The 15,360-nt window shown below is 32.1% G+C and overlaps 2 protein-coding genes and 1 non-coding gene across 4 annotated transcripts; 2 read left to right on the top strand and 1 right to left on the bottom strand.

Moving 5' to 3' along the window:
• Positions 2,882-7,022, top strand: LOC109339574 (phytoene synthase 2, chloroplastic-like). Of its 2 annotated transcripts, XM_019577042.1 has the most exons (7): positions 2,882-2,923; positions 3,086-3,792; positions 3,898-3,948; positions 4,692-4,864; positions 5,374-5,609; positions 5,965-6,157; positions 6,670-6,849. In XM_019577042.1, the coding sequence occupies exons 2-7, from the start codon at positions 3,315-3,317 to the stop codon at positions 6,847-6,849; spliced, it is 1,311 nt and encodes a 436-aa protein (XP_019432587.1). In that variant the 5' UTR covers positions 2,882-2,923; positions 3,086-3,314. The 2 variants fall into 2 exon arrangements, with proteins under 2 accessions (XP_019432587.1, XP_019432581.1); XM_019577036.1 differs by lacking the exon at positions 2,882-2,923 and having other exon boundaries at positions 3,315-3,792; positions 6,670-7,022.
• Positions 7,754-7,827, top strand: TRNAI-AAU. Its single transcript has one exon. It is a non-coding gene; the product is annotated as a tRNA-Ile (tRNA).
• LOC109339566 (probable polyamine oxidase 4) lies at positions 8,652-14,736 on the bottom strand. The gene is made up of 10 exons (XM_019577028.1): positions 14,224-14,736; positions 12,121-12,236; positions 11,913-12,001; positions 11,451-11,564; positions 11,069-11,156; positions 10,879-10,964; positions 10,691-10,793; positions 9,882-9,979; positions 9,261-9,690; positions 8,652-9,074 (listed from the first exon to the last, which is right to left on the bottom strand). The coding sequence occupies exons 1-10, from the start codon at positions 14,261-14,263 to the stop codon at positions 8,757-8,759; spliced, it is 1,482 nt and encodes a 493-aa protein (XP_019432573.1). The 5' UTR covers positions 14,264-14,736; the 3' UTR covers positions 8,652-8,756.

Below are 15,360 nucleotides of genomic sequence, written 5' to 3'. Positions count from 1 at the left end.
GACAAAGTATTTTCAATATTTATTATTATTATTGATATACAAGTTTACATTTCGTAAATCACTTACATTTCTTATATATGATAAAAAATTATTGAATAAATGATATAAAAAATAATGTACACATTATCATAATAATTCATTTAGATGTCAATTCAATTCATTTGGACAATAATGTTACAAATAACTAGCAAACTTTAAAAACAAAGAAATTATATTGATAAATAGGGTGTTGCAACCAAATGCTATCTAATTTTTGGGTACTATCATAACCAATTTCCGACTTTTTTGAATAAGAAATTAATGTGTTTTAAGGTCTGTCTTTGTACCTTCTAATAAATATTACTCATTACACTCTTAATGATTTAATCATCATAGAGTCCAATGAGATCTTACATCATTAGACTAACAACTTGTTGATAATACACTATCTAATTGAGTCAAAAATATATTATCATTTCTACACAATTGAACACACATATACAAACATAATTTATTAGTTAACATGAAGCGAGTTCGACCGGATAATACTTATCCCATACCAACTCTAAATATTTTTGTGTCTAATTTTTTAAGTTAATCATAAATTAGATAATACTTAATCATATACAATTATATAATGATCAATATAAAAATTTGTATACAATCATTAAATTAAATACTATTCATTTAAATTATAAATAATAATTAAATATAAATGATACATCATATAATATCATACAATATTAATGCTTACATTTTTTCACTATAATAAATGAGGGGTGAAATCAGATAGGTATGATATGGTACTGGTGACCCATGATATCTAATGGAATCTGAGACGTATTTAGCATGTGAATTTGAGAGGAGAGAGCATTATTTGTTGTATTTTGGTATAATTATTTACGAATAAGAGTAGGCCACATGTGATATATCCCCCTCCACCTTTTTATAGCATATGATAAGGTTATCTTCCAACGATTGGGCAATATCTTCCACGTGTCGTCCATGTTGGATCTCCCTTTAACTTTACACGTTGCACCTGCCGTCATTATAGATACTATCATGTCCGATCCACTTTTGTGGATCCGGGTCAGGCCTATGTTTACACATCAGAGTCTATGACTGTCTCTCCTAACAAATATTACTCGTATTAAGTATTACTCTCAGGAATTGAATCATCGACCTTGAAGATCCAGTAGTACCTTATACTAATAGACCAACACCTTGTAAGTCAAACTATAAGAAATTGCTCACACATTAAATTTTCTGTCTATTATGACAAATATAAATTGGCATTGAGAAAAAATATAAAAAATAAATACAAATTATATATTTCTTCAAAGGTGCATATAATATATTTTTCTCCAAATTATATGGATGTAAATTTTTATTTATATATTTGTTTGTCAACAAAAAAATTGCATTCATCAATAAATATGACTGCTATATTATTCTCCGGTTTGTAATTTATTTGTATAAATTTCTCATTTTTTTTTCAAAAAAAACGAATAAAACTCAGAGAAAAAAAATAGTGATAATGTAAAATATTTTTATATTATTATATTTAATTATTATTAATAATTCAAAGTTCAACCAAAATAATACAAATGAATAATATATAAATATTTGGACTGATAATAAGATATCACCTTCTATAACTAATGCATGTTAGTCTTAGTGTTGCTTCATGTACAAGACCGTAAATTTGACCAATAAATTTATATATATTTATTATATCTAAGAAAATGACATATGCTAATTTTAAGTTAATCGTTAATAAGTGGAATAATATCTATTTCAATTCATTTCACATTTGCAAATATATCTTATTTTAATATGACAATATAACATTTTTCATATTTAACAAATTATTTAGAATGAATATCTGTCTAGGTATCTCCCTATATAGGAATAATAATTTGAATTTAAGAATAATTACTTAATAAGATTTAATTTATTCACAAATCAGCATTGGGAAGTGAGATATTCATTAAACTGTTTTGGAAAATATTAATTGTCATGGAGAAAACAATTTTTACGGTTTTCCTAAAGATAATTAGGATTATTGCATCTCCGCAAGTTAAACAGATATAAAATTTCTTAGACCAACTTCTTTTTAGCATGCAAGAAATTTTAGTTTATCAATGAACCTAAGTGTTATATTATTCTAATTCAAACTAATAATGTGTTAATATAATATAAGACGATCTTTGATATCAAAACGATAAAAAAACATAAATATTTAATTTTGATGAGTAACATTTGCTAGGAGAAATCGAATGTTGTAAACGCGACCCATTTAAAATGGACAGGATAGGTGGGAACATTGGAGCAAATTGGATTGGATGAAAGAAAACAAACAATGAATTGAAGCACAAAGTTCCAAACTTTTGTGACTGTCGTGTTCAACCCATAACCAGACAATGGAGATAAAAGGAGGGCCTTATATCTTATATCCCATTACGAGACACAATATTATTCCCATTTTCTCATACAAAAGACTCATTTTTTCTCCATAAAATATATAAATAGAAGGAGACAATGAAGACAATTCGTATAAGGAGAGTGTAGAAGAGTGGAGTATTTGGTGGGTCATATTTTGTGAGGAAGAGAAAGATAAATACTCCACTTCTTAGTGCCAATTCTTAGTTTTTGCTCCATGATGTTGATGTTGATGCATTCAGCTATATGTTCATTTAATGTCAAAAGTTTCTTGTAATTGGGTCAAAGCAGCAACAACATCTAGATAGGTTTGCATCTTGTTTCTTCTTTACATGCTAGTGGTTGAATTTTCGTGTAGTTTAGGGAAGTGCACATAGTTATATAGATAAGTGTTAAGTTTGTAACTAACTTCATAATAGTTTACTAGTATTTGCTAATTGGTTCCTGAAATTAACGGGAAAAAAATCATAGTATATGCAATCAGTTGATACATACTTTCTTTGTGAATGCTTCAACTATTTTATTTATTTTTTATGTTTGGATTTAGTTTCCCATTGTGAGTTTTTGTTACAGGTAATGAAAATGATTGTTTACTTCATTCTAGGTTGATGTTACTGTAATACATTAAGACTGAATAGTTGTATTTGTTTTGGTTCAATCACAGATAGTTTTGGTGGAACAATTTTGCCACTTGCTGGAACTGCGGTTTTCAAGACTATAATTGGATAGAAAAGTTTGTGGCTTTGCTTGTTTAGCCTGTGTTTTCAACTGCGATTTTTACTGAAGGGAGTTTAATAGTTCGGTAAAGGATTAGTATTTGAGAAATTGGAAGTCAATAAGGAAAAGAATCAGCTTAACAAGCAGGTAGCTATAAGGAAAGGATTAGTTTAATCATGTCTGTGACATTATTGTGGATTGTGTCCTCCCCCGGCTTAGAGGTCTCCAATTCGGCCGGGTTGTTTGATTCTATCCGAAATGCGAAACTTTTAGGTTCTTCCAAGTCTATATCTCATGATTTGGGGTCAATTAGAGCGAAGCAGGATAAGAAAAAGAGATGGCGATTTTGCTCCTTGAGTGCGGATACAAATTATGCTTGTGTTGGTCAGTCTGGCTTACATGGTTCTATCAACTTCCCTCTGCTGTCAAATGTGCTCGCAAACCCAGCCGCAGGAGAAGCTGCTTTTTCATCAGAGCAGAAGGTTTACGATGTGGTGTTGAAGCAGGCATCTTTGGTTAAGAGGAAGCTGGGCTCTACTGGTGAAATTGAAGTGAAACCGGATATTGCTCTTCCTGGGAATTTGAGCTTGTTGAGTGAAGCTTATGACCGATGTGGAGAAGTTTGTGCAGAATATGCGAAAACATTTTACCTTGGTTAGTTCTCTCTTATCTTTCCTTCTAGCGAGGATGTTAACTTTTCGAGTTCACTATGGTTTGTTGCATGGTTTTAGTCCAATTTATATGGGTTTTATCTTTCAGGAACTCTCTTAATGACCCCTGAAAGGAAAAGAGCTATCTGGGCAATATATGGTGAGTGATCATGCTGTATGGTTAAGTTCTTTCTCTGTCTATAAGATCTTTATTTATTTATTATTATATTTCATTTTATAATCACAATTCTTGGTTTTCATTTTGACTAGAATTGAGACATAACTGGACTGGAAAAAAAATCCAGTATGAAATTTGTTTAATAGTTGGATTCACAAACAGCAAATAAATAAAGAAGACAATTATTAAACCATCCTTGAATTGCAAGTTATTCTTTGTTTTCATTTCTCAATTTTGTTGATATATGGCTACTCATTAAGGTACAAATTTCATTTCTAGTTGTCGTACCTATACTCAGAGAAGTTAAATGCATAAGAAGCTAAGCTTTGGTCTCCATAAAGCATATTGACTTATTATATAAACTTGCATAAAATATTTTTCAATGTTCAGTGTAGTTTATGCTCTAAACAAGATCAAAATTGACCAGCAATTGCATACGGATCTTCATGCTTGAAAATCTTGTTTTCTGATTGGCATTTAATATGATTATGTGTACATTGAAGCTTAAATGGGTTGCCCAAAATTTTGAAAACAATGTCTTTCTTCCTTCTAGATTTTGACAGGAACTTGTAGCAATGTCCCTCCTTGATTTAGAACTTAATAATCATCTCAGTAAAATGAATATGACCTAATATTGATCCTTGGGTACAAACGATTGCTCTTCTTGTAAGATCAGTTTACCTGATCAGATCTCAAACGCCTCATATTGATCCTTGTTTTTTCAGTGTGGTGTCGGAGAACAGATGAACTTGTTGATGGCCCTAATGCTTCACATATTACACCAACTGCTTTGGATAGGTGGGAATCAAGATTGGATGAGCTTTTCCAGGGTCGTCCATTTGATATGCTTGATGCTGCTTTATCAGATACGGTCCGCAAGTTTCCTGTTGATATCCAGGTATGGATTGATTTTGTTGACCAAGACCAACTGACCTGTTTGACACTTAGTTTGGGTTCAGTCATAACAATGTTCAAGCTCCAGCCATTGTGGAACAAAATATGCAACTAGCTTCATAGTTGATACCCATTTAAGAAGCCACATATAGACTTATTACGTAGATCCAGAGTGACGAACACAGACTCATTTGTTGTGCCAACTGAGTGGACATGCAAGTCGAAAACGGACAATAATGAATGCAGTAGACTATGAGTAGGGGTAACACCTGTCATAGAAAAGATGGTAGAATCTCACTTTAGATGGTCTGGCCACGTGACAAGCGTAAATTAGGTGGAGAGTAAGAAAAGGTATAGGTAAAACTATTAAAAGGACATAGATTTAAACGGCCTTTTTGAAGATGCGGTCTTTCTTGTGCCCATATCATGATTTTGTGAAAACAATTATGTTTCTTTAATATATTCACATTCAATGTTAGAGGACTTATGTTCCAAATTTTTGTTTCCATGCAGCCATTTAAAGATATGATAGAAGGAATGAGAATGGATCTTAAGAAGTCGAGATATAAAAACTTCGATGAACTATATCTCTACTGCTACTATGTTGCTGGGACAGTTGGTCTGATGAGTGTTCCAATCATGGGCATTTCACAGTATTCACAAGCAACCACAGAGAGTGTGTACAATGCTGCCTTGTTCTTAGGAATTGCAAATCAGCTAACCAACATACTCAGAGATGTTGGAGAGGAGTAAGTCCAGAATTTTTGTTTCTTTAAGTCTTAATAGAATTAAGAAAAATGTACTTGTCGACTGTGACATTTACTTCTATTATAAGTCAATTTCTATCGTAGAAATGTCGATAAATTGATTTTAGAAGATCATGGAAACTAGTGTATCAATAAAAGGCACTGAGTTGTGCATGAAATGCAGTACTTCATTATTGCTCTATTAATTAATGTGCAAGTTTAGTGAATCTTGTAGGTACCTACTACCTAGTTTGTCTGAAAAATATCATGTTGGTTTTTCCTATGTTACTAATTTAAAAAATGACCCTGCATTTCATTTTCACTCCATCTTTCTTATCGGTTGTTCGATTTTCAACAGTGCTAACAGAGGAAGAGTGTATCTACCACAAGATGAGTTGTCTCTAGCAGGGCTTTCAGATGATGACATTTTTGCTGGTAAGGTGACAGACAAATGGAGGTACTTCATGAAAGGCCAAATTAAAAGGGCAAGAATGTTTTTTGATGAGGCAGAAAAAGGAGTGACAGAGCTTAATGAAGCTAGCAGATGGCCGGTAAGAATTGCGATCTTTTGTCATTATTATACAACACCTTTTCCGCGCTTCAATTTTTAACGTTGACACAACACATACAACTTTTATCATTATTTGGTTTTAAAATTCAAATCATTGGTCCACCTTGACACATATATTGTTAGTATAAGAGATAAGGAAATCTTCATAGTATAAAGAAAAGTTACTTGTTGGTTAAACTGAAAAATGCTCTTATGTGTCAACTTAGTATATGGTGTGGAAAAATTTGCTGATGCCATTATAACTATTAACTTCCTTTTGATTTTCCATTATAATGAGATTTTTTTAAAATGTTCATTACCTCTGCTTGTAAGGCATTGGTTTTTTAGCATTTCCCTGCGATAATTACATGCAAAGATCATGATATTACTAGAATCATAATATTCATTTGCTAATACATAGTATATGGGGCTGCTCATCATATTAACTTCTATCCATTTTTTAACCTTCACGCGAGAACTCGAAAATGGTATTATGGATGTTGCAACATGCAGGTATGGGCGTCGTTGCTATTGTATCGCCAGATCTTGGATGAGATTGAAGCTAATGATTACAACAATTTCACTAAGAGAGCTTATGTAGGCAAAGCCAAGAAGTTACTTTCATTACCAATTGCCTATGCAAGATCTATGGTTTCTCCATCAAGAAAAGTATCTCCTGCAATGAAGGCATAGATCTCAAACCATATAAACTTCTGTAGAACAATGGAAAAAAGAGAGTAGAAATGCATAATCTGTATATTATTAAGTATTAAAAGGCATTCATTATCCACTTATTGTAGTTGATATTACTTTTTGCCATTTTCTTTGTTCTTTAATCTATAATATACTTAGAGTTTGGGAGATTATTCAGCTTTTCTTTTCATTTAGTATACAAGTTATTAGTTGTATTTGATAATATCTGAACATTTATTACTAAAACAGTAATGAACAAGACATTTTTTTTTGTATAACTAAGAGTGTCCCCAACTTATAGGTAATAAACTAATTCATTTTTTGCAAGTTATTTTAGAAGTTATTTTTTGCAAGGTGGTACAAAATCAAATAACAAAGGGTGCTATGTGCTAACTCTCCATCCAAAAATTAACATGTATCACGATTTTATACTGTTTTTTTTCCCACACTTTTGACAGTTTGGGAGTGTAGTTACAGATTTCAAAAGATGAATGATTAAAATAAATAAAGTTATGGGGTAAAAGTTGAAGGTCTTGTATCTTTACTTATCATTTTTTCTCTCACTTCCTATCCTATCACACCATCTATTATATTATATCTATCACTTCTTTCGTCCTATATCTGTTCTTTATACCTTTACATAAAAAAAACAAGGTGCATGGGGAACATGTTTCACAAGAAAAAATATCATTTTTCAAATCTTCACACAACTTTCTACGCGTCATATATAAATTTTTCTTTTTTCTGTACATTGTTACATAATAATTTTTCTTTGGAAAATTTAATTGTTAGTTGAACTACCAACATATTCATGTTTGCCATATGAAATTATATGAGAGGAAAAAGGAAGAAAAAAATGATTATGTATTGTTAAGTTAGTATGTATATTCTTATTATAGCAAATGGCCCATTAGCTCAGTTGGTTAGAGCGTCGTGCTAATAACGCGAAGGTCGCAGGTTCGAGACCTGCATGGGCCATATATTTTATATTTATTAAAAATTATGTCAACTAAGCTAATGAGCCTTATATTATAAAAAGAATATAAGTTAAAATAATTAGACTAATTGATAGTTATTTCAAAAACTTTTTTAAATAGATTATTTAATTATTTTATATATCTTGTATTGTTTATCTTGGACACCATTATCAAATAGAAAGGTTATCTTTGAATTCATAGATGCATGATTTAAAATTTGTGAATATTAATTATTCTTATTATATATGAAAGTTAGCTAATAAAATAACCATCATGTGGTTCATGATGGAAGAAGCTCTAATACCATTCTCAAACCCTTGTCAAGTAAATCCACAATGTTAGGCTTCAATCCTTTAGTCCTTCCCCACCCATGCTTAGAAAATGAGCTAAACACACTTTTCAACTAATGAAATTGGTACTATCCCTTGATTTGAAAATTTATAGACACTATACAGTATTAATTGTTAATTTAATATAAACTTTGTGAAACTTTATTAATTGTTAATTTTAGGTGCTTGATAATAAAGTAGCTAATTTTGAATACATCTATGAAGTTATTTGATTTTCTACATTATGATAGGAAGGGAAATTAGTCATTTTCGCTTTGATCTTCTTGCTTCTGAGTACAGAAGAAACAAGTAACAGAAAAGAAAAACTCCAATTAAGAGCAGGCAAATGAACAAGTTTAGGGAAATGAAAGGCAATGATTTACCAATATGTTGAAGGAAAATGAGTATTTTGCCTGAATGTTTAAGTTGAACTACAAGTTGCAACCAACAAGGAGTTAGTGCAGTGGTGCAATGGCAGCAGGGATAACCACTTATCCTGAAAGAGATTAATATTACAAGGTGTATCTGATAAGAGATCGATTCTATGAGCATTTGAATACATGCTTTCATTTTGAAAAAAATAAGAAAATATACAGAACTATCACATCCTTGAGATCTGAAGAGGTATTGTAGTTTCAAGTATTTCATGCCTAACAGAAACTAGAGGTGGATTTTCCATGTGCCCTTGTTTCTCTAAAATATATTTATGACAATTGTCAGCAGCCATTATCCCAGCAGAGTAAGCACCATGCACAGATCCCTGGTGATCATCCATGCAAACAGCTTCTCCACCAAAAAATAGATTACCTAAGGGTGCACGAAGTCGGTCATACAAATCATCCGGCTTTCCTACTAAATCGTATGTGTAACAGCCAAATGAGTTTGGATCAGATCCCCAACGCGACACAAGATATTGAATCTGCAATGGTACAAAAAAACATAATTCAGGCTCCAGCAGTAACATAGGTACCGGGCTTGCAATAGTCTCACAAACACGGTATAGGCACTTGTACTGGTATTCGGTTCGTGCATTGAGATGTATAACAAATCGGTATGTTTACAGCGTTATTGAGAGAATCTGGTAATTATGGGGCGTAAGACTTACTGGATTAGAAGCACCAGGAAACATCTTCTTGAGCTGTAGCATTACAAAATTTACAGTAGACTCATTCGATAGTTTCTCGAGATCACAAGCAAACCTGCCAGCTGCCATATATACAAGAATCGGATGCCCTGTCGCTTTATGCAGATTGAGAAAATAGCCACAAGCGTAAGAGGTGGGTGCAACAATGCCCAGAAATTCTACATTAGGCCAAAACACTTTGTCAAATCTTAGGGCAATCTTATTTTCATTTCCGACACCAAGATCTTTAATTGCAGCAACCTTCCAATCAGGAAGTTTTGGTATAAACTCTATTAAATTGGCCTGAAGAACTCCAACGGGAACTGTTACAAGAACCGCATCAGCAACAAAGTTCCTGCCATCCTCAACTGTGACCATTGCCTTATTGCAACCATTGGATATCTTGATCACCCTACATGGTGTGGTTTCACAAAATGATAAAAAACTTACACTCTAACCACTAATTGTAACAAAAATATTAAATCTATGACTCAATTGGCATAGGTGAAAATGCAATAATCTTCTTTCATTATTATTTATTTTTTGCAGTTCTATGGTAAATCATGAATCAACTAAGGGGTGCAATAAATTGTGGAGGTAGACCTGTGGTTCAATCGTATGTCAAGATCTTTTGCGAGAGCTTTTATAACAGGATCATATCCTTGCACCATGAGTCCATGACCACCGGAGAGGACATCTTCCTATAAGATAATTAGTATCCAGAACAATATAAGCTATAACTTGAATACTATATAATGTTAGTTTCTATTGCCACTCCTCTGTAATTAATTTTACTATTTTCCCAAAGTTCTCTTTATTAGTTAGTGAATGTATTAGGTTCAAGTTTAAAATGATTAACAATATTAGCTAAAAATGATTAACGACGGATAAATAAGAGTGATAGAATAGAAGCTCCCTAATTAATGCTTAGTTGATCCTCTAGATGCACATGAAATAAATTATAAAACAATAAGCGAAATGAAATATCACACCCTGATTTAAAGTTTATCAATTGAAACCAAAGGAATGTGTGAATCTGTTACTTACACAACCTTCGACATAAGTGGCAATTCATTAATCATGCAAAGCTCATATGCTGAATAGAAAATATAAAGTAACATGACCCTAAGTTTAATGAAGTTCGGAATGTTCAGATTGTATAATGATCAATACAAAAACAATAATCTATTCCTTTAACAAAGTTGGCAACTTGTAGGTTTCTTCTTTTTATATAAGACTCAAATCCCGGAATTTCATCAGTTATATGACTTATATCAACAACAATCAGACCAGAGACCAGGTGACACATTGAGGTATATCAATGAAATTGAGTATTGGAAGAAAAAAAAGGACTTTCTAGAAGTTTAGGGCAAAATGATCTTTTATCCTTCATCTAATATGATAGCACTTGCCTGATCCCATGTTTTCAGTGAAAGCATATCTGCATCAGCAGCAAACCAAGCTTCCATTCTGCATATATACCATTGCAGCACTTCATGGGCAAGTCCTTGTTTCCTGTATAAAACTTGTCAGTCATACAAATAGATCAAAACTTCAAGCCCCGATGCTTACACATTATATTCTCGGATCAATCTCTTACCTTAGTTCTGAATGCCTATTTAACACGATTGAAATCGCTTGGTGAACTGACATGTCATCAGGATGGTCATCCCTCACTTTCTCAGTCTAAGGATGTCAACAGAAAGCCATTACATTCCAGTTTCAGATAAATCGTAATCTCACGTTCATGATTATAAAGCTCCACAAGCTATATGCTGTAAAGATCTTACCTCTTCCATAATTCTCTTAAAAGTATCTCCAACTTCCGTGACCATCTGTGGAGGAACTTGATGACCGTCCATGTTAAAAAGCATATAACTGGAAAGATGAATCGGATTACTATAAACCATAAAGCAGTAGTAGCAGAACTTCAAACGTTTCAGATGTTTTACATTCATTAGAAAATCATCTAATGTATGTATTTTGCATTTGTATGAGATATAAACTATTCATTAAGGTTAAGGACCACAGTTATAATTTGGCAAATTTGTATACTAATCATGTGTAGAGTACATTTAAAATACTATTGCTGCAAATACTAATATATAAATCTTCAGATGCATCAATTTAGACAGAATTGCAGAAACTCGATGAATAAATTTGAATTATTACCTTTCCAAGTCATGGTCGTATAAGATAGAGTCATCACCACTCGTACGATATAATTTAAGCCCTAAACCACGTATCAGTGGAGCCATGGGATTCTCATTGCAAACACCATGTAGCCTGTAGAATAATCAAGAGAGAACAAAAACACATTTTATTAAAAAAATTATTGAGTTCTGACTCATCATATTGACAGTTACTCGTCTTTAAAGAATAAGGCATGAAGAGTAGAAATAACTGGAGGTGGCACATTTCATTTATCAGGATAAAAAAATGTATCTCCTCACAATCTTTAACATGTTTAAGAATGCTTTAAAGCTTATATGTACCAAGAAATTTCTTCAAGCATATGAAAGTGCATTTAGCTCTAAAAGAATGAAATAAAATGTTAAGAAGAAAACTAACAGAAGTCCATAAAGAAAAAAGAGGTAATGATCATCCTTCAGAAACAAACAAAATTGAACTTACCATGAGGCTCCCATATCTACTGGACAATCAAATGAGTAATCAGTATGAATCCGGCCACCAACCCTATCCCGCGACTCCAGTACAGTCACCTAACCGAATAATGAGAATCAGCCAAAGTAGAGAAATGAAGAGAAAATCATTCCACTGACCTAAGTAAGGAAAATAGAATAGTAAGTAAAGATAAAGTCTGATGGTAATCATAACACACCTTAAAGGATGCATCATACAGTCTACGTGCAGCAGCAATTCCCGATATTCCAGCTCCAATAACAATAACTGAAGGTTGAGGACTGCATTGCCTCTTGATGTGTGAGGCAATAGTGTCTGCTCATCCGACACCAAAATCAGAAGGGAAAAATCCTCATATGTTAAGAGAACGAACTAAATAAACCATACATGGAAAAGTCTCTCCCTTGTTTCTCAGAGAGATGAGACAACAATAAAATTTCATAGGCAAGCCATGTAAACAATTGCTTCCCACAACATATTTGGGCAGAAAACACTTCTTAAATAATAAAGATCTGTGTGTTATGCTCTTACACGAGAACTAAATCGCTGACAATAACACACATTTCTCACAATTTTACCCCATCAAAAAGGATAAGTCACTTTGTGTTAAAGGACAAACTCCTCTGTCCTTCTCCTCTTGATTTAAGTACAAATTCCAAGTGTTTTTGTTTTCAGACACATGAATTAAGAAATCTTCCTCAAATAATATGCTTTCATAAATATTTAGAGAAGAAGCTATGAACACAATTACAAAAAAGTCAGTTTTAATTTCTCTGATTGTCAGGATATTGATTTTTAGGAAAATATCAATTGAGAATGTTATCTTCTAAAACAGAACGATGTTGCTTGATCAGGTGGATAGTTTATGGTCATTGCTTTAACATTGATTATAAAAAAATTAGAACATTGACAGTTGCTACATGTTTCAGATTTGTTCATTATAAATAGAAATAAAATTCTGTATGACAATTTAAGATCAGAACAACAACAAAAACCAGTGGGAAACCAGTTTCAATGTAGATCCATGTGGAGACAATTTAGCACCAAAACAAAAACATTATAAACATGGATCATGGACAGTCAATTGAATTGATAAAGTCGTAAATTTGGCGCGTATCGAAAATAGCTATCAATCAACAACTACCCTGCTGGACAATATCTATCGGCATATTTTTCAGAGAAAAATGTTGACAGACAGATAGAGTTCTCAGCCTCTATCTCCAACTAGAACTAAAACAACCTTTTTTTAAAGGAGAACTGAAAGCTGACTTGAATAACAGTAAAACTACTTGAATCGGCCTAATTCAATATCCTAATCATAAAGGTTTTCGGTTATAACGACAACAGTGTTCGACTTTTTTCATCCTTGGAGGCTCACCCATTGCACACAAAACAATTCTTCAAGTACTTCTAAATATCATTGCCCCCTCAAAATTGAAGTTTAAAAGTTGAAAGAGACAGACCAACTTAAAGAAATAGAATAATTTGTATCAGATAATGGGACCATCCTATTTATGAACTTACTATGCTATTACCTCGTCGAATTTATATTTCCCCTAAATTAAAGGAAGGACAGAAGAAACAACATCTAGACATACCAGTGGACCACATGAGAAAATAATATGATCAAGATTTATAAAATCATCATTATAAGGTCATTAACATAAATCAAGTAATGAAGTACATAAACACAATTATATCAGTAAATACTCCATTATACCCTTGAACCCAATCTATACTAACAATGCATTAAGATGTGACCAACTATGGCATATACACTAGTTAAAAGCATTCATGACATGACAATTATTATGTCTTAGCTTCTCTTATGTTGATTTTTCTCCACCTCAACTGATTACTTCTTTTAGATACAGGTCACAATTACACAGCCTGAGTCACTTAAAAGCACACAATTATTTATGTAGTAACCATCAACCATGTAGCATGATTAAGATCTTAATTAATCCAAAACCATTTCAGAGATAGGCCTTATCACTAGGATTGCAATCACTGGCATCACAAATTCTCAATCATTAATTAGAAATGTTATCATTCCTACACACTATTACTGTTATATTGGCACACACATAATGGCAAGTTCCTCCACTATAAAAAGAAAATTTTAAAGAGGTGTTTGAATTGTCTTCTAATTTCATTTTCAGTAAGATGCCACTTTTTTCTAATAAAACACAAAACAAGTAAATCAAAGTAAAAAAATAGTAAATAGTGAGCTCAGGAAACCATAAATGTTGTATAAGTGCACATAATTGAGAAAGTAAAGAATAAAAAAGAAAATACTAACCATCTATGACATTGGTGGAGAATAATTCTTTAGGATCCATAAAAAAACTAAAAAATCACTGGACTTGAATCAGATAGATGGGTGGTGAAAAGGGTAAGTTGAGAAGAACCAATATGATCAAAGAAGAATAAAAAACAAATTTTTAAAAGAGAGAGAAACCAAAAGGGGTATGAATCAATGAGAAATGGATAGAAGAATAAAAGGGTGTATAGGAATCAAGAAATTGGAGACAAATTGGGATGAATGATGAAAAATAAGGATGAAGAAGGTGTTGAGATGAGAAGATAGACTATGATTATGAAACCAGCTCATGATAGCTCATAAAGGTTAAAGGTGAGATCTTTATTGCTTTTTGTATTGAATCAAACAAAGATAGCGTCAGAATCCAGATTGGGTTTCATAAATCAATGGTTAAATGGAAATATCTATTTCTCTCTCTTGAACAATTAGAGTATTACAGTGAAACACGGTTTTTGTTGTTCCTGTGATTTTGTGATTGCAAAAGCAGAGGAAGATATAGAACAACATTTGTAGTTGTTTATTATTATGTCACCAATTACAATGACGGCTACCCGCCAAATACTCTATTCCGTTACATTATATTCTTTCTATTTCACACTTTGGAAAATGTTTTTTTAGATTATGAGGGGTAACATTTTTGGTATGGATTTAATATGTATACGTTGACGTAAATGTTTTTTACACTATCAATCAATCATTCACCATTGATTTATTAATCATCATTGACTCTTAAACAAAAGTAATATAAATCAATGGTGGATAATATACTGATAGTGTAAAAAACTTTACACACATATTTTAAATTGTTTTAGTATATATGTATATGTAAATGTACAAGATAATTTGTAAGAGAGCTAAAAATAATAATTTCAATAATAATAATCATTATCACTTCCGTTAAAGATTCGATTTCAAATCTTGTGAATCACATTTATTAAAAAAGTCAATCAACTTCAAAATGAATTAATTTCTTACCTAAAAGAATGAGAAATACTTTTAGTAATACAAAAAAAAGATTTTTCACAGGAAATATCATGTATATTAAATTATAGAACCAATTTGACTATCAAAAGTAACCCAATCAAGAGTTTATTGGACTGATTTGGTTGTAAAGTT

This window comes from Lupinus angustifolius, chromosome LG02 (assembly GCF_001865875.1).
Source record: "Lupinus angustifolius cultivar Tanjil chromosome LG02, LupAngTanjil_v1.0, whole genome shotgun sequence".
Taxonomy (NCBI): domain Eukaryota; kingdom Viridiplantae; phylum Streptophyta; class Magnoliopsida; order Fabales; family Fabaceae; genus Lupinus; species Lupinus angustifolius.
The sequence above is the reverse complement of the archived record's forward strand: the minus strand, read 5'-3'. Positions and strand labels throughout refer to the sequence as shown.

Coding starts and splice junctions, on each gene's coding strand:
- LOC109339574 (XM_019577036.1), top strand. CDS start 3,315: ATGTCTGTGACATTATTGTGGATTGTGTCCTCCCCCGGCTTAGAGGTC. Junction 3,793..3,897: donor TGCGAAAACATTTTACCTTG/GTTAGTTCTCTC, acceptor TTTATCTTTCAG/GAACTCTCTTAATGACCCCT. Junction 6,158..6,669: donor ATGAAGCTAGCAGATGGCCG/GTAAGAATTGCG, acceptor TGCAACATGCAG/GTATGGGCGTCGTTGCTATT.
- LOC109339566 (XM_019577028.1), bottom strand. CDS start 14,263: ATGGATCCTAAAGAATTATTCTCCACCAATGTCATAGATG. Junction 12,002..12,120: donor TGTATGATGCATCCTTTAAG/GTGTGTTATGAT, acceptor TTATTCGGTTAG/GTGACTGTACTGGAGTCGCG. Junction 11,157..11,450: donor TACGACCATGACTTGGAAAG/GTAATAATTCAA, acceptor TCATCTTTCCAG/TTATATGCTTTTTAACATGG.